This window comes from Salmo trutta, chromosome 13 (genome assembly GCF_901001165.1).
Source record: "Salmo trutta chromosome 13, fSalTru1.1, whole genome shotgun sequence".
Taxonomy (NCBI): Eukaryota; Metazoa; Chordata; class Actinopteri; order Salmoniformes; family Salmonidae; genus Salmo; species Salmo trutta.
In genome coordinates this window covers 74,150,727-74,175,820 of record NC_042969.1, presented here as the reverse complement: position 1 = coordinate 74,175,820, position 25,094 = coordinate 74,150,727, and the positions used below count along the sequence as shown (strand labels likewise).

At 45.3% G+C, this 25,094-nt stretch overlaps 1 protein-coding gene across 1 annotated transcript in view; it reads right to left on the bottom strand.

Moving 5' to 3' along the window:
- LOC115206513 (chloride channel protein 2) overlaps nt 1-25,094 on the bottom strand; it is a 144,820-nt gene that overhangs the window by 42,407 nt on the left and 77,319 nt on the right. The window contains exons 12-16 of the mRNA XM_029773584.1: nt 15,653-15,722; nt 15,408-15,518; nt 14,461-14,674; nt 1,515-1,648; nt 751-941 (exon numbers count right to left, since the gene is read on the bottom strand). Coding sequence (XP_029629444.1) covers nt 751-941; nt 1,515-1,648; nt 14,461-14,674; nt 15,408-15,518; nt 15,653-15,722 — 720 coding nt within the window. The remainder of the gene's footprint in view (nt 1-750; nt 942-1,514; nt 1,649-14,460; nt 14,675-15,407; nt 15,519-15,652; nt 15,723-25,094) is intronic.

The window sequence follows — 25,094 nt, the reverse complement described above, 5'->3', positions numbered from 1 at the left end:
CCTGGTAGTGAAGCTGATGGAGCCAGATACTACAGTATTCACTATGGTTCTGGCTCTCCTGAGTCTCTGTGCTGACCTGGTAGTGAAGCTGATGGAGCCAGATACTACAGTATTCACTATGGTTCTGGCTCTCCTGAGTCTCTGTGCTGACCTGGTAGTGAAGCTGATGGAGCCAGATACTACAGTATTCACTATGGTTCTGGCTCTCCTGAGTCTCTGTGCTGACCTGGTAGTGAAGCTGATGGAGCCAGATACTACAGTATTCACTATGGTTCTGGCTCTCCTGAGTCTCTGTTCTGACCTGGTAGTGAAGCTGATGGAGCCAGATACTACAGTATTCACTATGGTTCTGGCTCTCCTGAGTCTCTGTGCTGACCTGGTAGTGAAGCTGATGGAGCCAGATACTACAGTATTCACTTTGGTTCTGGCTCTCCTGAGTCTCTGTGCTGACCTGGTAGTGAAGCTGATGGAGCCAGATACTACAGTATTCACTATGGTTCTGGCTCTCCTGAGTCTCTGTGCTGACCTAGTAGTGAAGCTGATGGAGCCAGATACTACAGTATTCACTATGGTTCTGGCTCCCCTGAGTCTCTGTGCTGACCTGGCATCCTATCCTCCTCCACTGATCCAGTCTTCAAGACGTTTTCCACAGCTTTACTGTTAGCTTGGTGTGGTACTGGGGACTCCAGACATGACTGACTTCGTAGTGTGTACTGTTAGCTTGATGTGGTTTGTTAAGACTGTACTTACCTGGAACCGGACCTCCTGGTTAACCCTCTGGGAGCCATCCTCGCTGCCCGGGTGGGAGACCATCGACAGGCGCTTCTTCTCAGCAGTAGCCCGGTCTCTAAGGTACTTCAGCCTCCGTGGCTGGCCCAGCTGTAGGGACAGGAGGGCCTGGAGCTGGGCACGCTCAATAGAACCCAGCAGGATCATCGACTCTGAGGGGGGGACGAGGGAGGAAGAGCGAGAGGGGAGTGAGGGGCAGCATGGAAGACATGGATGGAGAGAAATATGAGATGAGAGAGAAAGTAAGGAGGGAGTGAGGTGGTGAAGAGAGGACAGAGATGATGGGATGAAAGGTAGAGGAGAGAGACAGATGAGAATAAAAGAAGAGGGATGATGGAAGAGAAGAGAAATTGAGAGAGAGGGGCCAGGAACGGAACATTTTAGAACAGTAGTTAATGTGCAGACTGCAGGGGACTCCTAACATGTTGCTGCATTGTGAGTGATGTAACTGAGAACAGCCAGGCGTCTGTGTACACAACAGGAGGTGTGTATGAGGGGCTGTGTGTGTTTGTTTAAAATAATTGCCCCAGTTAATTGCTTTGGCATCGCTGCACAATTACAGACTTGGCATACTGTATAAGAATATATAACTTGAATGTGTGTGTGGGGAAATGTTATTTGACTGAAAATGTTCTGTGGTGTCTGTAATGTGTGTGTATGCATGTCACGATCTGTAAAGTATGAGTGTTTATTTGTGTGTGTTTGTGGGTGTGCGTGTCTCTCACCACTGGACTCGAGCAGGGCTAGGGTCTTGAGGTGTCCAGCCAGTAGTACATCATGCAGGTCTCTGTAGCAGCAGTTGAGGGTGATGTACATCACATTCCTGATCATGATGTCCTCCACACGAATATTATACTTCCTGAAGGACGATAGGAGAGCAATGTTGTGCTGATATTTTTAATGACTTGGCCAAAGCTTTTGATACGGTCGACCATTCCATTGTTGTTGCCCGGATAAGGAGTATTGGTGTCTCTTTGGGGTTTTTAACCTGGTTTACTAACTACCTCTCTCAAAGAGTGCAGTGTATAAAGTCAGAACATCTGCTGTCTCCAAGGGAGTACACCAAAGCTCGATCCTAGGCCCCACGCTCTTCTCAATTACATCAATCACATAGCTCAGGCAGTAGGAAGCTCTCTCATCCATTTACAGCGCCTTTGGAAACTATTCCAAATTTTGTTAGGCTACAGCCTTATTATAATTGATTAAATCGTTTTTTCTCCTCATCAATCTACACACAATACCCCATAAGGACAAAGCAAAATCAGGTTTAGACATTTTAATTTATAAAAAAATCACATTTACATAGGTATTCAGAACCTTTACTCAGTAATTTGTTAACCTCTCTTGGGTAGGGGGCAGTATTTTGACGTCCGGATGTAAAGCGTGCCCGTAGTAAACTGCCTGCTACTCAGGCCCAGAAGGTAGGATATGCATATTATTTGTAGATGTGGATAGAAAACACTCTGAAGTTTCTAAAACTATTTGAATGATGTCTGTGAGTATAACAGAACTCATATGGCCGGCAAAAACCTGAGAAAAAAATCCAACCAGGAAGTGTGGAAATCTGAGGTTTGTAGTTTTTCAAGTGATTCCCTATCCAATATACAGTATCTGTGGGGTCATTTTGCACTTCCTAAGGCTTCCACTAGATGTCAACAGTCTTTAGAAGGTCGTTTCATACTTCTACTGTGAATGGGGAGAGAATAAGAGGTCTTGGAATCAGATGACTGAGAAAATGGCATGAGCTCAGTGGCGCGCGCTCCCGTGAGAGTTAGCTGTGTTCCTTTTCCTTTTTGAAGACAAAGGAATCGTTCGGTTGGAATATTATGGAAGATTTATGATAAAAACATCCTAAAGATTGATTATATACATCGTTTGACGTCTCTACGAACTGTAATATAACTTTTTTGACTTTTCGTCTGAACACTCAGACGCACACAGTGCATTTGGGTTACTCGACTGAACGCGCGAACAAAAAGGAGGTATTTGGACATAAATATGGACTTTATCGAAACAAATTAACATTTATTGTGGAACTGGGATTCCTGGGAGTGCATTCCGATGAAGATCATCAAAGGTAAGTGAATATTTATAATGCTATTTCTGAGTTTTGTTGACTCCACAAAACGGCGGGTTTGGTTTTCTGACTGAGCGCTGTACTCAGATTATTGCAAAGTGTGCTTTCACTGTAAAGCTTCTTTGAAATCTGACACAGCGGTTGCATTAAGTAGAAGTGTATCTATAATTCTTTGAATAACAGTTGTATATTTTATCAACGTTTATGATGAGTATTTCTGTAAATTGATGTGCTCATTCACCGGAAGTTTTGGGAGGCAAAACATTTCTGAACATTACACGCCAATGTAAAATGGGGTTTTTGGATATAAATATGAACTTTATCGAGCAAAACATACATGTATTGTGTAACATGAAGTCCTATGAGTGCCATTTGATGAAGATCATCAAAGGTTAGTGATTCATTTTAGCTGTATTTCTGGTTTTTGTGACGCCTCTCCTTGCTTGGAAAATGGCTGTGGTTTTTCTTGTCTAGGTGCTGTCCTAACATAATCTAATGCTATGCTTTCGCCGTAAAGCCTTTTTGAAATCGGACAGTGTGGTTGGATTAACGAGAAGAATATCTTTAAAATGGTGTATAATACTTGTATGTGTGAGAAATTTGAATTATGAGATTTTTGTTGTTTTGAATTTGGCGCTCTGCTATTTCACTGGCTGTTGGCGAGGTGGGACGCTACCGTCCCACATACCCTAGAGAAGTTAAAGCACCTTTGGTAGTGATTACAGCCTTGAGTCTTCTTGGGTAGGACGCTACAAGGTTGGCACATCTGTATTTCTCCCATTCTTCTCTGTAGATCCTCTCTAGTTCGGTCAGGTTGGACTGGGAGCGTTGCTGCACAGCTATTTCAGGTCTCTCCAGAGATGTTAGATCAGGTTCCTGTCCGGGCTCTGGCTGGGCCACTCAAGGACATTCAGAGACTTGTCCAGAAGCCACTCCGGTATTTTCTTGGCTGTGTGCTTAGGGTCGTTGTCCTGTTGGAATGTGAACCTTTGTCCCAGTCTGAGGCCTTGAGCATTCTGGAGTAGGTTTTATCAAGGATCTCTCTGTACTTTGCTCCGTTCATATTTCCCTCGATCCTGACTAGTCTCCCAGTCCTGCCTCTGCCTCTGAAAATCATCCCCACAGCATGATGGTACCACCACCATGATTCACCGTAGGGATTGTGCCAAGTATCCTCCAGATGTGACACTTGGCATTCAGGCCAAAGAGTTCAATCTTGGTTTCATCAGACCAGAGAATCTTGTTTCTCATGGTCAGAGTCCTTTAGGTGCCAGAGTGACCATTGGGTTCTTGGTCACCTTCCTGACCAAGGCCCTTCTCCCCGGGCGGTCAGCTCTAAGAGTCTTGGTGGTTCTAAACTTCTTCCATTTAAGAATGATGGAGTGTTCTTGGGAACCTTCAATGCTGCAGAGATTTTTTTCGTACTCTTTTCCCAGATCTGTACCTCGACACAATCTTGTCTCGGAGCACTACGGACAATTTTTTCGACATCATGGCTTGGTTTTTACTCTGACATGCACTGTCAACTGTGGGACCTTATTTTGAATATATTGAATTTACCACAGGTGGACTCTAATCAAGTTGTAGAAATATCAAGGATGATCAATGGAAACAGGATGCACTTGAGCTCAGTTTCGAGTTTCATAGCAATGGGTCTTATGGAATACTTATGTAAATACATTTTTTTAATCCATTTTAGAATAAGGCTGTAACGTAACAAAATGTGGAAGAAGTCATGAGGTCTGAATAGTGTATATGCAGATGTTACAGTCTAATACTCAGCTGGGGCCTCCCCGGATTTTGTGTTAAACGCTCTACAACAAAGCTTTCTTAGTGTCTAAAAATCTTTCTCTGCCCTTACCTTGTTCTGAACACCTCCAAAACGAAGGTCATGTGGTTTGGTAAGAAGAATGCCCCTCTCCCTACCGGTGTGATTACTACCTTTGAGGATTTAGAGCTTGAGTTAGTCACCTCATACAGGTACTTTGGAGTATGGCTAGACGGTGCACTGTCCTTCTCTCAGCACATATCAAAGCTGCAGGCTAAGGTTAAATCTAGACTTGGTTTCCTCTATCGTAATCGCTCCTCTTTCACCCCAGCTGCAAAACTAACCTTGAATCAGATGACCATCCTACCCATGCAAGATTATGGAGACGTAATTTATAGATCAGCAGGTAAGGGTGCTCTTGAGAGGCTAGATGTTCTTTACCATTCAGCCATCAGATTTGCCACCAATGCTCCTTTTAGGACACATCACTGCACGCTATACTCCTTTGTAAACTGGTCATCTCTGTATACCCACTGGTTGATGCTTATTTATAAAACCTCTTCGGCCTCACTCCCCCCTATCTCTTCCTCAGTCCTTTCAGATGTAACTTTGGAACTACATCCTAGTCAGTCCTGGACTTATAGCTACAGAGGTGAGATTGCATCCGTTATAGTCGTACTGTATAGGAGGTGACTGAGTGAGAGAAGGTCCTGCCTCAGCATATTTGTGGTTCTACCCCGGCCAAACTGTACCCTAGACAGGTTTTCTTCCTTCCTTCCTTCCTTCCTTCCTGCCAGACAGGCTGAGCGTGCCAACCTCCAACACGACAGCAGCACTAGTTTCCGCTGCAAAGTCCCGCCTGTACCAACCCAGACGCAGGCCAACCCTCTATAAGATCTAAAACCCATATACCTGTTCTGCCCTGTTTCTTTACACCAATACAATAACCCCTTCTGTAGCTTTAAACCAGGGGTCGGCAACAGGCGTATCGCGGACTAAAACCATCCCACAAGTTATTGTTTTGGGCCCCCCAAATCTATTAGCACAAAAAAAATAGATTTTTGTAGGATTTTCATTTTTGGTCAAAAAATAACTTACAAGGAATTCAGCAAAAAATGTGTTTCATTTAGGAATTCTGTTCACCAAGTATTCCCACGAATACAAACAATTAATATGTGATCAAGGTATGAAATTAATCAAATACAATCTCTTTTTGGGCTTAGTTGTGGTCAATTTCTAGTCTCTCTCTCATATATTTATGTAGCTGGAAATGAAATACCACTCTGGAGATGGATTTGTTAAAAGGGGATTCATGCCCCAACATGAAGCGTTGCTTTTCTCAATGTGTGTGTTTGTGAATATGTGTGTTTCCCAAGCATTACACAAGCATTCTTATGGCTGTTTGTGGGGGAGGTGGGATGGGTACCAGAATTAATAGGAACACAAACAGCTTGGGGGCCACACTTCCTGCACTCTTTCATCCTACTCCCTGCCTCAAATGTACTGAGTGCCAGAGACAGAGAGAGAGAGAAGCCTTATGTATCATTGCACCCATTTTCTGCTCTTTAGCCCTCCACCAGCAACAGCACACACACATTTTACCATTGTTTTATAAAACCACAGAATGGTTTTAGGTTTTGTAAAAACACCTCTCTCCCAGGTAGAGTTTTCCAGTGTTCAGACTAATGCCCCATTTCCACTGGCACTTAAAAGTAGGGCCAAATTTGAGTTGGTTTGAATGTGATTCTGAAATTCAAGCTGGGTCTGGGGAAACCCGGGCCGGCTCAGACCATTTTAACAACGGGTGCCAGCTCGATTAAAATTTGGGCTGGTGACGCCGTTACTATGCAACCACCAGCTAGCTCCTCTGGGCTTGTTGCTGTTAGTTAGCACATGGATAAGCAGTACTGCAGTAGTCAGACATGACAAGAATTACCACCATAGCTGGATCCATTCATTTTTGCACTACACAAACTTATGAGAACAGTCAGCCCTCGAATGTTTGCTACCAAATCAATCAAATTGATGTATAAAGCCCTTTTTACATAAGCAGGTGTCACAAAGGTGTCATACAGTAAGGTGACCAGATTTCTGAAATGAAAACCGGGGACATTTGCAGTTCGGCGGTCAATATATAATTAAAATATCCAATGTTATTATCTATGAAATAAAAAAGGGGACAATTCCGGTTTCATGTATTTAGTCTAACAGGCACACTGTGATAGACAGAGAAAACAACTATGTTACAGAAACACTACAGACAAGACAGAACTGTCTGATCTGAACAGCCATTCAGTGGTCCTGGTAGAATAAGAGCAGACGAGAACATGAGTAAAATAAAAAAAAAAACACACAATAGTATATGTGAAATACTTAACATAATAAAGAAATAAGATAATGATGAGATTGGTAACTACATACTATACTTACACCAACCTAATCTGTATATTTCTCAGAAGAATGTATTTTCTTCAGGATTGCTCTGTCTTTGGCCAGCTTCCCCATGAACTCCTGGCAGGGGAGGTTGAAGTTTGTCTTCACAATAAGCATGGCCTTGATGGTAAGAACAGTGAACCTATTTCTTGCTGCTGTCCATAGATCATTCATTTGGGAGAACACTCTCTCGACTGGTGCATTACCTCCAGGTAAGCACATGACAACAGACGCTAATCTAGCCAGGTTAGTGTGTGGGATGTCCTTCTCTTTGAAGTGGATAACCACCGTGCTCCATCTCTGACTAAGCAGCGTCTCAGATGTTTTCCATTCTTCAAGCGATCCCCCCTTTAGGAACTCTTGCAGGCCTGTAACCTCATCACAAAATGCATCCTCATTGATGGTCACATTGGGGCATTTTTCCTGCAGTGTGCCTGCTGCCTTCTGGGTCTCTTCATGCAGCCTTTTTAAAAAGGAGATAATGTAAATCTTTTAGATTATCTGTGTGCTTTCCCCATGCTTGCAAGTAGTTCACAGCCATAGTGAAGAATGATAGGGATGTTTTGAGAAAGCTCTCTTTAGACATGGCTCCATTTTCCTCTAGCTCTTTTAGAAGTCCTCTGACCAAAACTGGAATGAAGTTGTCATCACGTCTTGCAGTCAATTTTGCCTCAACGTTTCTCAGAATTGTAGCGGACTCCACAGCAAAGTGGTCCTGGCCTCCAAGCATCTTGATCGTGTCACTGAATACGGTCAGGTTTCCATGGACAAAGGCTAGCCAAAGTTCAGTCAGTGGATCTTCGAACATTGTTCACAGGACAACAGGGCATTTGTCTTCAGAAATAAAAAAGGATTTCAATGGCACATACATTTTCAGCACTCTTTCTAGAGCAGGGAGCATGGACATCCAGCGAACATTGCTGTGTCCTAAAATGTTATGGTACTCCTGGCCAACAAACTCACAAATGCCCTTCAGTCTTTCTACTCTGACGGTGAAAATATGAACATATCCAAATATCTTTGTGAGCAGGTACTCAACATCATATCCAAAGCTGTACTGGGCGTGTTATGAATGATGTGGGCAGGACAACCTAAGCCAATCACCTCCCACTGCAGAGCATTTTTAACTTTGGTATGGACATTGACTCTCCCCAGCCTATTCAGTCCTCCAAAGTTGGTATTTGTTGTTTTCCAGGTTACATTTTTGGATGACCACCAGGACCTCAGCTGCAATTTCCTCTGCTGTTTCTCCATTCAATTCAACAAAATCAAGCAGTTTTGTTTCCACAGATGTGCTGCCATCATATACAGTGAGGGAAAAAAGTATTTGATCCCCTGCTGATTTTGTGCGTTTGCCCACTGACAAAGAAATGATCAGTCTATAATTTTAATGGTAGGTTTATTTGAACAGTGAGAGACAGAAAAACAAAACAAAAATCCAGAAAAATGCATGTCAAAAATGCTATAAAATGATTTGCATTTTGATGAGGGAAATAAGTATTTGACCCCCTCTCAATCAGAAAGATTTCTGGTTCCCAGGTGTCTTTTATACAGGTAACGAGCTGAGATTAGGAGCACACTCTTAAAGGGAGTGCTCCTAATCTCAGCTTGTTACCTGTATAAACGACACCTGTCCACAGAAGCAATCAATCAATCAGATTCCAAACTATCCACCATGGCCAAGACCAAAGAACTCTCCAAGGATGTCAGGGACAAGATTGTAGACCTACACAAGGCTGGAATGGGCTACAAGACCATCGCCAAGCAGCTTGGTGAGAAGAGGACAACAGTTGGTGCGATTATTCACAAATGGAAGAAACACAAAAGAACTGTCAATATCCCTCGGCCTGTGGCTCCATTCAAGATCTCACCTCGTGGAGTTGCAATGATCATGAGAAAGTTGAGGAATCAGCCCAAAACTACACGGGAGAATCTTGTCAATGATCTCAAGGCAGCTGGGACCATAGTCACCAAGAAAACAATTGGTAACACACTATGCCGTGAAGGACTGAAATCCTGCAGCGCCTGCAAGGTCCCCCTGCTCAAGAAAGTACATATACATGCCTGTCTGAAGTTTGCCAATGAACATCTGAATGATTCAGAGGACAACTGGGTGAAAGTATTGTGGTCAGATGAGACCAAAATGGAGCTCTTTGGCATTAACTCAATTCTGCCTACATTTCTGTAGGCAGTGGAAACCCAATTCAAGCTAGCCCACCAAGGACAGCCCAACCCGGGTTTACTTCAAAGTACCAATGGAAACGAGGCTTAAGAGATGTGGTCATTAGAGAGTGTGGGTGGCTAGTCATTAGTTAACAGAAACAGAAAGATACATTGCTTCAGTATTTCAGGTTATAATGATTGTCAGCCGTACTCTAACAGGCCATTAATGATAGATGAACAGGAGAGGTGACAGTTGTCATGACGTTGGCCTGTGGGTAAGGTTTATGACCCCCATAAATACCTTTCTCCCTTTCCTCTCTTGACTCTAATGAAGGACTCTTGAAAAGCCTTTGTTAATCATAGAGAGTTGGGGAACATCAAAGGATGGGGGGAAAATAACCATATTTCGGTAATAGAACCAGTTGGAAATATGCGTTGGTACTTAATGAATATGATGTCAGTTCGGTTGTCATCTGAGACATTCTTATTAATGATAGGATGACGTAAACTGTATCGTGGAAAGTCTACACATTATAGTTATCAGATTCACATGGAATTGTTGTGCAATTTAAATGTTTAAATATGACACTATTTGTGAAGAGATGAAATGTAATTTTAGCTTCCAAATTAGAGAATTGGGTTTTCATAAGGTTAGAGCTCTGCTCAATCAGTGGCATGCCCATGTGAAGAGACATTGGTTATAAACTATGAAACACGCCCTTCTCTCCCCTCCTATATATAGCCCTTTACGAAACTATAACTTTCTGTTCCGAGTACGCGAGGCCTGCAGCCTCACGTTAACAGGATTCAGATAATAAGCTGTTCCGAGTAAGCGAGGCCTGCAGCCTCTGTGTTAAAAGGTGCGAATAACTTGCTGTTCCGGGTACATTAGGGCGACGGTCCGATGTCAGAAGGATTCAGATAATAAGCTGTTCCGGGTACATTAGGGCGACGGTCCGATGTCAGAAGGATTCAGATAATAAGCTGTTCCAAGGACGTGAGGACGACGGTTCCACGTTAAAAGGACTAACATGTCAACTACAGAACTAAGCCAACCTCAGCGTGAGCTTTGGTTGTGAATGGTATGAACTTTGAACTCTTATTCACTACAGAAGTGATACCTCCTAGCTGTTGAGTTAGCAGCGGCCGCTGTAAACGTGGGCTAGGAAAGGACGGACAAAGGATCTCTTCTGACAAACAACACGACACTGCCAAGTATTCCGTTTACCACCAGAGACACTCTTAAAGGGACAAGGAAGATCTCTTTTGGGCAACACGGCCAGCATCTACGACCAACCTACCGAAGTGCAGCTAAGAATAAATATTTATTGCATTTTCCTTTTCCAAATGGGCGGTTATTTAGAATGCATAAGATTCTGTATTTACGATAGCATAGCTTCTCCCTTTGTTCTTCAGTCCTCCCGCGCTTTCATTCAAGCCCAAAGCTCTTTGTGTAACCAGCCGTCATGCAGGTTCCGTCCCCCAGGGACGTTTTCTTGTAGGACATAATTAGTAATCAATGTATGATCCATTCTGTGTTTATGTAATTCTGTGTGATTAGTTAGGTATTTAGTAAATAAATAATTAAACCCAATTTTGTATTGCTGATTCAACTTGTTAGCCAGGGTTCATGAAGATAACCAAGAATTTACAACTTTCAGATGAGACTGAAATAAGGTGATGATTAATATTGACTCTATTGATGGAAAATATTACTAGGTCTTTAAGAGTTTATTCGGAAGATAACAGCTCTATAAACACTCTTTCGTGGTGCCCCGACTTTCTAGTTAATTACATTTACATGATTAGCTTAATCAGGTAATATTAATTACAGATAAAGGATTTTATAGAATAGCATGTGATATCACTTAATCCGGCATAGCCAAAGACATGACACAGGGCATTCTCACAACTTTGAGAATACTGGTCTACGCGGCCGTGTTTATGTCAACTGCCGTCAGTGTGTACACTGCTGCACATTGTGTAACTACACGTTGTAACTCTGTGTAATATACATTTAAATGAGAAATTATCTAACAGCACAACTAAAAAAATACGACCTACACTTAGCTCACATGATGTCTAATGACACACACACACACAGTGCTGATACGCTCTGCCCCCATTGATGAAATCAAAGATTAGTAGGTGGTGTGAAGGAGAGCAAGAGGGAAGAGAGAGAGAGATAAAGAGACAGAGGGCACAAGAAGAACCAACCCATCAAGAGGCACCAACCCAACTTGTCCCCTCACTAGTCCCTTCAGTTGTGCCAAACACAACAAGAAGGACCACTAGTCACCTCACTAGTCCCCAACCCAGGAAGATGACCCACTAGTCCCAAAACCAGCAAAATAAACCACTATTCCCTTCACTAGTCCCCAAACCAGCAAAATAAACCACTATTCCCTTCACTAGTCCCCAAACCAGCAGAATAAACCACTATTACCTTCACTAGTCCCCAAACCAGCAGAATAAACCACTATTCCTTTCACTAGTCCCCAACTCAGCAAAAGAAACCACTGAGTAAGAGGTACTACAACAAGAGGAACCACTAGTCCACTTACTCACCCCTACACTAGTCCCCAAAACGGCAAGAGGAACACCAAGTCCCCTCACTAATCCCTTCAGCAGTCCCAAAACACAGCAAGATGTACCTCACTAATCCCCAACCCAGCAAGAGGACCCACTCGTCCCCTCACTAGTCCCCAACCCAGCAAGAGGCCCACTAGTCTCCTCACTAGTCCCCAACCCAGCAAGAGGACTCACTAGTCCCCTCACGACGCCAGGACAGCGGAGTCAATCACCACCTTCCGGAGACAACTGAAACCCCACCTCTTTAAGGAATACCTAGGATAGGATAAAGTAATCCTTCTAACCCCCCCCCTAAAAGATTTAGATGCACTATTGTAAAGTGGTTGTTCCACTGGATATCATAAGGTGAATGCACCAATTTGTAAGTCGCTCTGGATAAGAGCGTCTGCTAAATGACTTAAATGTAAATGTAACTAGTCCCCAACCCAGCAAGAGGTACCACTAGTCCCCTCACTAGTCCCCAACCCAGTAAGAGGAACCCCTAGTCACCTCACTAGTCCCAAACCCAGCAAGAGGACCCACTAGTCTCCTCACTAGTCCCCAACCCAGCAAGAGAAACCACTAGTCCCCTCACTAGTCCACAACCCAGCAAGAGGAACCACTAGTCCCCTCACTAGTCCCCAACCCAGCAAGAGGACTCACTAGTCCCCAACCCAGCAACAGGAACCACTAGTCCCCTCACTAGTCCCCAACCCAGCAAGAGAAACCACTAGTCCCCTCACTAGTCCCCAACCCAGCAAGAGGACTCACTAGTCCCCTCACTAGTCCACAACCCAGCAAGAGGACCCACTAGCCCCCTCACTAGTCCCCAACCCAGCAAGAGAAACCACTAGTCCCCTCACTAGTCCACAACCCAGCAAGAGGACCCACTAGTACCCTCACTAGTCCCCTCACTAGTCCCCAACCCAGCAAGAGGACTCACTAGTCCCCAACCCAGCAAGAGGAACCACTAGTCCCCTCACTAGTACCCTCACTAGTCCCCTCACTAGTCCCCTCACTAGTCCCCAAACCAGCAAGAAGGACCACTAGTCCCCTCACTAGTCCCCAACCCAGCCATAGAAACCACTAGTCCCCTCACTAGTCCACAACCCAGCAAGAGGAACCACTAGTCCCCTCACTAGTCCCCTCACTAGTCCCCAACCCAGCAAGAGGAACCACTAGTCCCCTCACTAGTCCCCAACCCAGCAAGAGGAACCACTAGTCTCCTCACTAGTCCCCAACCCAGCAAGAGGCCTCACTAGTCTCCTCACTAGTCCCCAACCCAGCAAGAGGACTCACTAGTCCCCTCACTAGTCCCCAACCCAGCAAGAGGCCTCACTAGTCCCCAACCCAGCAAGAGGCCTCACTAGTCTCCTCACTAGTCCCCAACCCAGCAAGAGGACTCACTAGTCCCCTCACTAGTCCCCAACCCAGCAAGAGAAACCCCTAGTCCCCTCACTAGTCCCCAACCCAGCAAGAGGACTCACTAGTCCCCTCACTAGTCCCCTCACTAGTCCCCATCCCAGCAAGAGGACTCACTAGTCCCCAACCCAGCAAGAGGAACCACTAGTCCCCTCACTAGTCCCCAACCCAGCAAGATTACTCACTAGTCCCCTCACTAGTCCCCTCACTAGTCCCCATCCCAGCAAGAGGACTCACTAGTCCCCAACCCAGCAAGAGGACTCACTAGTCCCCAACCCAGCAAGAGAAACCACTAGTCCCCTTACTAGTCCACAACCCAGCAAGAGAAACCACTAGTCCCCTCACTAGTCCACAACCCAGCAAGAGGACTCACTAGTCCCCAACCCAGCAAGAGGACTCACTAGTCCCCTCACTAGTCCCCTCACTAGTCCCCAACCCAGCAAGAGGACCCACTAGTCCCCAACCCAGCAAGAGAAACCACTAGTCCCCTCACTAGTCCCCAACCCAGCAAGAGGACTCACTAGCCCCTCACTAGTCCCCTCACTAGTCCCTAACCCAGCAAGAGGAACCACTAGTCCCCTCACTAGTCCCCAACCCAGCAAGATTACTCACTAGTCCCCTCACCAGTCCCCAACCCAGCAAGAGGAACCACTAGTCTCTCACTAGCCCCCAACCCAGCAAGAGGATCCACTAGCCCCCTCACTAGTCCCTAACCCAGCAAGAGGACCCACTAGCCCCCTCACTAGTCCCTAACCCAGCAAGAGGACCCACTAGCCCCCTCACTAGTCCCCAACCCAGCAAGAGAAACCACTAGTCTCCTCACTAGTCCACAACCCAGCAAGAGAAACCACTAGTCTCCTCACTAGTCCACAACCCAGCAAGAGAAACCACTAGTCTCCTCACTAGTCCCCAACCCAGCAAGAGGACCCACTAGCCCCCTCACTAGTCCCCAACCCAGCAAGAGAAACCACTAGTCTCCTCACTAGTCCCCAACCCAGCAAGAGAAACCACTAGTCCCCTCACTAGTCTCCTCACTAGTCCCCAACCCAGCAAGAGAAACCACTAGTCTCCTCACTAGTCCACAACCCAGCAAGAGGACCCAAGAGAGATTTAAAGAGAATGAGAAAAAGACAGAAAGAAAGGTGTATAAATAGAAGTAGAAAGAAAGGTGTATAAATAGAAGTAGAAAGAAAGAGCGGAGAAAGATGGGGACAGATAGATGTGTAGTCCTACGTACTCGTGGTGACCCCAGCCCAGCTCAGGGAGGTAAGGTAGTTTCTTGATCCTGATGATGGAGTCATATAGCGAGGGCTGGAGAGACTGGGCCACAGCATTGGCCAGTATCACCGCTATCATCACCGGCAGGATGTGGCTGATCTGACCCGTCAGCTCAAACACAATGACCGCCGTCGATACCGTGTGGGTCACCGCTCCAGACAGGGCCGCCGCACCTGGGAGGAGAGAAGGAAAGAAGAAAGGGGAGAGGAAAGGAGAGGAGGGAATGGGTACAGATGAAGGTTGAGGTTACTGTCCATTTACATGACTAAAGCAGTAAAAGCAATATCAGTGTAATCATACTTCTCTTCAACTCAACTCTATACTGATTATTCATCAATAATACTGGAGCAACAAAGTGAGGAGGGAGGGATGAGAGGGGAGGGAGGGAGGGATGGTGAGATGACAGTACCTCACAAAGATGAAAAAGTAAAATCTTTTTAAACTTGTTCAATATTTTTGAACCGTTATTGAATAAAGAAAAAGAGATGAATGGAAAGAATGAGAGAAGAAGGAGGAGTGGAGAGAGAGAGGGAAGGTAAATCTAGCCATGCTGAGATGAAAGAAGGCTCATCAGAGAGAGAGAGAGAGAGCGAGAGAAAGAGAAAGCTGAGTTAAAGGTGACTGAACAACATCAGCACCCATTAGACACAAAACACAGATGACATCAACCCCAACACTGAACAACAGCATAATCAGCACAACAGTCAACAACAATGCTAATAGCAATATCACTCATAACAACAGCATTAAGAGACATCTTGCCAAAGGGGACAGACGTGTTTTTGTCTGACAAGAATGGCTTCATATTACTACTGTGTCTAGCAGCGCCTTATTGAATCTGGCTTTTTACGTCCTAATAGTTACAATAATGGTATCTAGTTGTGTCTAGTTTCTGCAGTAACTCACCCACAACGGCGTACCCTCCTGGCACTATGGGGTAGATGGTGCCATCAGAGTGGATGCCATCAGGGAACCAGGCGGCCATGCTCTCCCCGACCAGACGGCCAAACGCTGCCCCTAGAACACACAAACACACACACATTGTTAATGAGAGAGTAACATAATGTTACACAGACACTCACAAGACTGAATAGAATATCCACAGGGTTAACATTATTGTTGAAACACACACATTCACACACACCTCTTACCAATGACGAAGACAGGCATGAAGGCTCCACAGGGCACAGGGATGGTGGTAGCCAGAGCAGACATCCAGAACTGAGACAGACACACAGGCACAGAGTCAGAGGGAACAGTGTGGCATTTCAGTCAGCCTACAAGACAATCCTCCATTTAACTCAGCTGCTCTGACTTCTGATCAGTACTGTCTTTTATTCTGTACTATGACAGAAAATACTCCATTGTGATAGGCTCATCTCTTCCCAGACGTGAACTGGCAAACACAGATCCCCATCGGAGTGAGATTGAACTGTCTCACACTGACTTAATTTGATGGGTAATGAGCAGAGCAAGCTGATTGGAGGATGCAGCCGCTGCCGATGACGAAAGAGACAGGTAATTAGAGGAGAATGTTACTGGTGCAAGGCTCGGGCCAAATACCGTATAATATGGAAAAAGCCACAGGATGGTTTTTCTTTAAAATTTTTCAATAAATTTGAATATTTGTAGCTACTTGTGTAATACGTTGGGAGATAAAGCAGATTGGGTTCTTCATTTCACCTGTCACATCATGAAGCTTATCATAGCTCTCCAGAAGAATTGAGCCATTCACATGTTTGTTTGTAAATAGCACAAAGGGAGAAAGCGGTAGCGTTCTATATGTATCAGCGAGTCTCTGTGGTGTGGCACACATAAGGTGATGAAGTTACCCGTGTATTTGCCTGTCTTTGCAATTAGTTTGTTGGTTTTCGGTCGTTAGCATGTTGCTAATAGCGTCGATGTGATTTTGCTATTACTTGTGCTACTTTTGTTACCATTCTGGTAATAGACGCCCAATGGGCTTTTTGTGTTTTTGCGTCCCATTGTGTGCTATGCCGGTAATACCATAAATACCGGTATGGCAGAGGAACGGTATAACTGTATGAAAATCTGGATACTGACCAAGCCTAGTCACCAGTGACACACACACACTGTACAAATACACTGCATGTCAAACTAGCAACACGCACACCTTTCCAAAAGTCACAAACCCACACATGCAAACACCCCTACAAAACTTTCACACAAGCCGAAGAGAGCTTTAAATAGACCTCTTAATTACACTAATCTCCCTCTCTTCTTCTCCATTTCCCCCGTCCCATCTTTCCTTCTTTATTTCTCTCCCTCTCTCTCTCTCTCTCTAGTTAGCAGTAACTAAGCCCACCTGCCAGTGTGATCTAATGGATCTTTGTCAGTAACTCCACACCCTACGCTGCTTTCTCTCTCACACACACACACACACACACACACACACACACACACACACACACACACACACACACACACACACACACAGGGGATTACTGCGTCATTCACACACACCTGTGAATGTTACTGAGGATTACTGCGTCATACAAACACCTGTGAATGTCATTGGGATTACTGCGTCACACGCGTATATGTGTCATGGCACAAATACACACGCCAGGAGTCATTGATCGAAAATGGAGCATGGCAGAGAAGAATGTGAGTGGCGGGCTGCCATTTTACACGACACGCATGACACACACACACGTAATAGCCTGACCTAATTACTATTATGATGTTAATTATATACAGTACCAGTCAAAAGTTTGGACACACCTACTCATTCAAGTGTTTTTCTTTACTTTGCCTATTTTCTACATTGTAGAATAATAGTGAAGACAACAAAACTATGAAATAACACATATCAAATCATGTAGTAACTAAAAAAAAAGTGTTTATCAAATCAAAATCTATTTTATATTTGAGATTCTTCAAAGTAAGCCACCTTTTGCCTTGATGGGTGACTACTTTGAAGAACCTCAAATATAAAATAGATTTTGATTTGTTGAACACTTTTTTAAGTTACTACATGATTCCATATGTGTTATTTCATAGTATTTCCACCGATCCTCCACCAAATTTCACAGTGGGTGCAAGACACTGTGGCTTGTAGGCCTCTTCAGGTCTCGCATCCACTGTGAAATTTGGTGGAGGATCGGTGATGATCTGGGGGTGCTTCAACAAGGCTGGAATCAGGCAGATTTGTCTTTGTGAAGGACGCATGAATCAAGCCACGTACAAGGTTGTCCTAGAAGAAAACTTGCTTTCTTCTGCTCTGATAATGTTACCCAACTCTGAGGATTGGATTTTCCAGCAGGACAATGCTCCATTCCACACAGCCAGGTTAATCAAGGTGTGAATGGAGGACCACCAGATCAAGACCCTGTCATGGCCAGGCCAATCTCCAGACCTGAACCCCTTTGATTACCTCTGGAATGTGATCAAGAGGAAGACGGATGGTCACAAGCCATCAAACAAAGCCGAGATGCTTGAATTTTTGCGCCAGGACTGGCATAAAGTCACCCAACACCAATGTGAAAGACTGGTGGAGAGCATGCCAAGACGCAAGAAAGCTGTGATTGAAAAATCAGGGTTATTCCACCAAATATTGATTTCTGAACTCTTCCTAAGTTAAAACATTAGTATTGTGTTGTTTAAAAATGAATATGAACTTAATTTATTTGCATTATTCGAGGTCTGTCAACATTTTTTGTTATTTTGACCAGTTGTCATTTTCTGCAAATAAATGCTCTACATGACTATATTTTTATTTGGAATTTGGGAGAAATGTTAGTAGTTTATATAATAAAAAAGAAAACAATTTTTTTACCCAAACACATACAGTTGAAGTCGGAAGATTACATACAATTCGGTTGGTGCCATTAAAACTAGTTTTTCAACCACTCCACAAATTTCTTGTTAACAAACTATAGTTTTGGAAAGTCGGTAAGGACATCTACTTTGTGCATGACAAGTCATTTTTCCAACAATTGTTTACAGACAGATTATTTCACTTATAATTCACTGTATCACAATTCCAGTGGGTCAGAAGTTACAATACACTAAGTTGACTGTGCTTTTAAACAGCTTGGAAAATTCCAGAAAATTATGTCATGGCTTTAGAAGCTTCTGATAGGCTAATTGACATCATTTGAGCCAATTGGAGGTGTACCTGTGGATGTATTTCAAGGCCTACCTTCAAACCCAGTGCCTCTTTGCTTGACATCATGGGAAAATCAAAAGAAATCAGCCAAGACCTCAGAAAAAAGGTATTGTAGACCTCCGCAAGTCTGGTTCATCCTTGGGAGCAATTTCCAAATGCCTGAAGGTACCACGTTCATCTGTACAAACAATAGTACGCAAGTATAAACACCATGCGACCACGCAGCCGTCATACCGCTCAGGAAGGAAACGTGTTCTGTCTCCTAGGGATGAACGTACTTTGGTGCCAAAAGTGCAAATCAATCCCAGAACAACAGAAAAGGGCCTTGTGAAGATGCTGACGGAAACAGGTATAAAAGTATCTACATCCACAGTAATAACGAGGCCTATATCAACATAACCTGAAAGGCTGTTCAGCAATGAAAAAGCCACTGCTTTGGAAGCATACTTCCAAAGTTGTGGCAAAATGGCTTAAGGATAACAAAGTCAAGGTATTGGAGTGGCCATCACAACGCCCTGACCTCAATCCCATAGAAAATTTGTGGGCAGAACTGAAAAAGCATGTGCGAGCAAGGAGGCCTACAAACCTGACTCAGTCACACCAGCTCTGTCAGGAGGAATGGGCCAAAATTCACCCAACTTATTGTGGGAAGCTTGTGGAAGGCTACCCGAAATGTTTGACCCAAGTTCAACAATTTAAGGCAATGCTACCAAATACTAATTGAGTGTATGTAAACTTCTGACCCACTGGGAATGTGATGAAAGAAATAAAAGCTGAAATAAATCATTCTCTCCACTATTATTCTGACATTTCACATTCTTAAAATAAAGTGGTGATCCTAACTGACCTCAGACAGGGAATTGTTACTGGAATTAAATGTCAGGAATTGTGAAAAACTGAGTTTAAATGTATTTGGCTAAGGTGTATGTAAACTTCCGACTTCAACTGTACCTATAAATAGTAAAAAGCAGAGATACTGATAATTTTGCAATGGTCTTAATTTTTTCCAGAGCTATATATATATAAATGAAAGGAGCCAGAGTTGATGGCTGCCGTTTTACAGGCTCCAAACCAATTGTGCTATTTTGTGTGTTTTTTCGCATTGTTTGTAACTTACTTTTTACATAATGTGGATGCTACCATCTAATATGACCGAAAAAAGCTTCTGGATATCAGAACAGAAAGAAAAACTGGATGAGATCTGTTCCAGACTATCCGACAAACGGGACATTAAAAACTTTAATATCTTATGTTTCACCAACTCGTGGCTGAACGAGGACACAGATAATATATTATAGTTGGCCGGGTTTTCTCTGCAGTTGCAGGACAGAACAGCCACGTCCAGTAAGACGAGGGGTGGTGGTGTGTGTCTATCAATAACAGCTGGTGAGCGATGTCTAATATTAAGGAAGTCCTGAGGTATTGCTCGCCTGAGGTAGAGTACCTTATGATAAGCTGTAGACCACACTATCTACCAAGAGAGTTTTCATCTATATTTTTCATAGCCGTCTATTTACCACCACAAACCGATGCTGGCACCAAGACGGCACTCAATGAGCTGTATAAGGCCATTAGCAAACAAGAAAATGCTCATCCAGAAGCGGCGCTCCTAGTGGCCAGGGACTTTAATGCAGGCAAACTGAAATCTGTTTTACCTCATTTCTACCAGCATGACACATGTTCAACCAGAGGAAAAAAATACTCTAGACCACCTTTACTACACTCACAGATGCATACAAAGCTCTCCCTTGCCCTCCATTTGGCAAATCTGACCCTAATTCCATCCTCCTGATTCCTGCTTACAAGCAAAAACTAAAGCAAGAAGTAGCAGTGACTCGCTCAATACGGAAATGGTAATATGACACGGATGCTACGCTACAGGACTGTTTTGCTAGCCCAGACAGGAAAATGTTCCGTGATTCATCCAATGGCATTGAGGAGGTTACCAACTCAGTCAAGGGCTTCATCAATAAGTGTGTCGATGACGTTGGCCCCACAGTGACCGTACATACATATCCCAACCAGAAGCCATAGATTACAGGTAACATCCGCACCGAGCTAATCTAGATGATCATAAGAAATCCCGCTATGACCTTAGATTAACCATCAAACAGGCAAAGATTCAATACAGGACTAAGATTGAATCCTACTACACCGGCTCTGACGCTCGACGGATGTGGCAGGTTTTGCAAAATATTACGTACTACCAAGGGATACCCAGCCGCGAGCTGCCTAGTGACGCAATCCTATCAGATGGTCTAAATGCCTTTTATGCTCGCTTTGAGGCAAGCAACACTGAAGCATGAATGAGAGCACCAGCTTTTACAGACGACTGTGTGATCAGGCTCTCCGTAGCCGATGCGAGCAAGACCTTTAAACAAGTCAACATTCACAAAGCTGCGGAGTCAGACGGATTAGCAGGAAGTGTTCTCAGAGCAAGTGCAGACCAACTGGCAAGTGTCTTCACTGACCTTTTCAAAGTCTCCCTGACCGACTATAATACCTAGATGTTTCAAGCAGGCCACCATAGTCCCTGTGCCCAAGAAAGCAAAGGTAACCTGCCTAAATGACTATCGCCCCATAGCACTTACGTCAGAAGCCATGAAGTGCTTTGAAAGGCTGGTCATGGCTCACAATAACACCATAATCCCGGAAAACCTAGACCCACTCCAATTCGCATACTGCCCTAACAGATTCACAAAACACAATCTCTATTGTACCCCACACTGCCCTTTCCCACCTGGGGAAAGGTGGGAAAGTCCCCAGACTCCAGACTTAGTCAACACACCTAGTCATCAAACCACCTGCTAGCTAGTGGGTTTGCTAGCTAGCCAACCGTTACCGACTAGCAGCGCTGTAGATACTAATACATTACAACGGAACGATTTGACTAGTGCAGTGTTAGCTAGCTAGCTACATAGTTGTCTTTGTCATAGCTTGATAATTGTGTAGTTTAGTAATTATCGAGGTTAGCTAGGTTAGCTAGCCAGCTATTTCCGTCCCCCGCGACGCCATTGTTCCATACCTAGCCAACTATTACCGACGAGCAGCATTGTAGAAACTAAATACATTACAAAGGAACGTCTTGATTAGTGTTATGTTATGTTAGCTAGCTACAAAGTTGCTTTTGTATAATAGCCAACCTCTACCGACTAGCAGCACTGTAGAAACTATTACATTACAACGGAACGACTTGATTAGTGTAGTGTTGTGTTAGTTAGCTAGCATTTTCGTCATTTTAGTCAATAAGATTTTCGCAACGTAAGCTTAACTTTCTGAACATTCGAGACGTGTAGTCCACTTGTCATTCCAATCTCCTTTGCATTAGCGTAGCCTCTTCTGTAGCTTGTCAACTATGTGTCTGTCTATCACTGTTCTCTCCCCTCTGCACAGGCCATACAAACGCCTCACACCGCGTGGCCGCTGCCACTCTAACCTGGTGGTCCCAGCGCGCACGACCCACGTGGAGTTCCAGGTCTCCGGCAGCCTCTGGAACTGCCGGTCTGCGGCCAACAAGGCTGAGTTCATCTCAGCCTATGCTACCCTCCAGTCCCTAGACTTCCTGGCGCTGACGGAAACATGGATTACCACAGATAACACTGCTACTCCTACTGCTCTCTCCTCGTCTGCCCACGTGTTCTCGCATACCCCTAGAGCATCGAGCCAGCGGGGTGGTGGCACTGGAATCCTCATCTCTCCCAAGTGGACATTCTCTCTTTCTCCCCTGACCCATCTGTCTATCTCCTCATTTGAATTCCATGCTGTCACAGTTACCAGCCCTTTCAAGCTTAACATCCTTATCATTTATCGCCCTCCAGGTTCCCTTGGAGAGTTCATCAATGAGCTTGACACCTTGATAAGTTCCTTTCCTGAGGATGGCTCACCTCTCACAGTTCTGGGTGACTTTAACCTCCCCACATCTACCTTTGACTCATTCCTCTCTGCCTCCTTCTTTCCACTCCTCTCCTCTTTTGACCTCACCCTCTCACCTTCCCCCCCCTACTCACAAGGCAGGCAATACGCTTGACCTCATCTTTACTAGATGCTGTTCTTCCACTAATCTCATTGCAACTCCCCTCCAAGTCTCCGACCACTACCTTGTATCCTTTTCCCTCTCGCTCTCATCCAACACTTCTCACTCTGCCCCTACTCGGATGGTATTGCGCCGTCCCAACCTTCGCTCTCTCTCTCCCGCTACTCTCTCCTCTTCCATCCTATCATCTCTTCCCTCTGCTCAAACCTTCTCCAACCTATCTCCTGATCCTGCCTCCTCAACCCTCCTCTCCTCCCTTTCTGCATCCTTTGATTTTCTCTGTCCCCTATCCTCCAGGCCGGCTCGGTCCTCCCCTCCTGCGCCGTGGCTCGACGACTCACTGCGAGCTCACAGAACAGGGCTCCGGGCAGCCGAGCGGAAATGGAGGAAAACTCGCCTCCCTGCGGACCTGGCATCCTTTCACGCCCTCCTCTCTACATTTTCCTTTTCTGTCTCTGCTGCTAAAGCCACTTTCTACCACTCTAAATTCCAAGCATCTGCCTCTAACCCTAGGAAGCTCTTTGCTACCTTCTCCTCCCTCCTGAATCCTCCTCCCCCCCCCTCCTCCCTCTCTGCGGATGACTTCGTCAACCATTTTGAAAAGAAGGTTGATGACATCCGATCCTCGTTTGCTAAGTCAAACGACACCGCTGGTCCAGCTCACACTGCCCTACCCTGTGCTTTGACCTCTTTCTCCCCTCTCTCTCCAGATGAAATCTCGCGTCTCGTGACGGCCGGCCGCCCAACAACCTGCCCACTTGACCCTATCCCCTCCTCTCTTCTCCAGACCATTTCCGGAGACCTTCTCCCCTACCTCACCTCGCTCATCAACTCATCCTTGACCGCTGGCTACGTCCCTTCCGTCTTCAAGAGAGCGAGAGTTGCACCCCTTCTGAAAAAACCTACACTCGATCCCTCCGATGTCAACAACTACAGACCAGTATCCCTTCTTTCTTTTCTCTCCAAAACTCTTGAACATGCCGTCCTTGGCCAGCTCTCCTGCTATCTCTCTCAGAATGACCTTGATCCTAATCAGTCAGGTTTCAAGACTGGGCATTCAACTGAGACTGCTCTTCTCTGTGTCACGGAGGCTCTCCGCACTGCTAAAGCTAACTCTCTCTCCTCTGCTCTCATCCTTCTAGACCTATCTGCTGCCTTTGATACTGTGAACCATCAGATCCTCCTCTCCACCCTCTCCGAGCTGGGCATCTCCGGCGCGGCCCACGCTTGGATTGCGTCCTACCTGACAGGTCGCTCCTACCAGGTGGCGTGGCGAGAATCTGTCTCCGCACCACGTGCTCTCACCACTGCTGTCCCCCAGGGCTCTGTTCTAGGCCCTCTCCTATTCTCACTATACACCAAGTCACTTGGCTCTGTCATATCCTCACACGGTCTCTCCTATCATTGCTACGCAGACGACACACAATTAATCTTCTCCTTTCCCCCTTCTGATAACCAGGTGGCGAATCGCATCTCTGCATGTCTGGCAGACATATCAGTGTGGATGACGGATCACCACCTCAAGCTGAACCTCGGCAAGACGGAGCTGCTCTTCCTCCCGGGGAAGGACTGCCCGTTCCATGATCTCACCATCACGGTTGACAACTCCCTTGTGTCCTCCTCCCAGAGTGCTAAGAACCTTGGCGTGACCCTGGACAACACCCTGTCGTTCTCCACTAACATCAAGGCGGTGACCCGACCCTGTAGGTTCATGCTCTACAACATTCGCAGAGTACGACCCTGCCTCACACAGGAAGCGACGCAGGTCCTAATCCAGGCACTTGTCATCTCCCGTCTGGATTACTGCAACTCGCTGTTGGCTGGGCTCCCTGCCTGTGCCATTAAACCCCTACAACTCATCCAGAACGCCGCAGCCCGTCTGGTGTTCAACCTTCCCAAGTTCTCTCACGTCACCCCGCTCCTCCGCTCTCTCCACTGGCTTCCAGTTGAAGCTCCCATCCGCTACAAGTCCATGGTGCTTGCCTACGGAGCTGTGAGCGGAACGGCACCTCCGTACCTTCAGGCTCTGATCAGGCCCTACACCCAAACAAGGGCACTGCGTTCATCCACCTCTGGCCTGCTCGCCTCCCTACCTCTGAGGAAGCACAGTTCCCGCTCAGCCCAGTCAAAACTGTTCGCTGCTCTGGCACCCCAATGGTGGACCAAGCTCCCTCACGACGCCAGGACAGCGGAGTCAATCACCACCTTCCGGAGACACCTGAAACCCCACCTCTTTAAGGAATACCTGGGATAGGATAAAGTAATCCTTCTAACCCCCCCTAAAAGATTTAGATGCACTATTGTAAAGTGGTTGTTCCACTGGATATCATAAGGTGAATGCACCAATTTGTAAGTCACTCTGGATAAGAGAGTCTGCTAAATGACTTAAATGTAAATGTTAAATGTAATTCTGGACTTCCTGACGGGC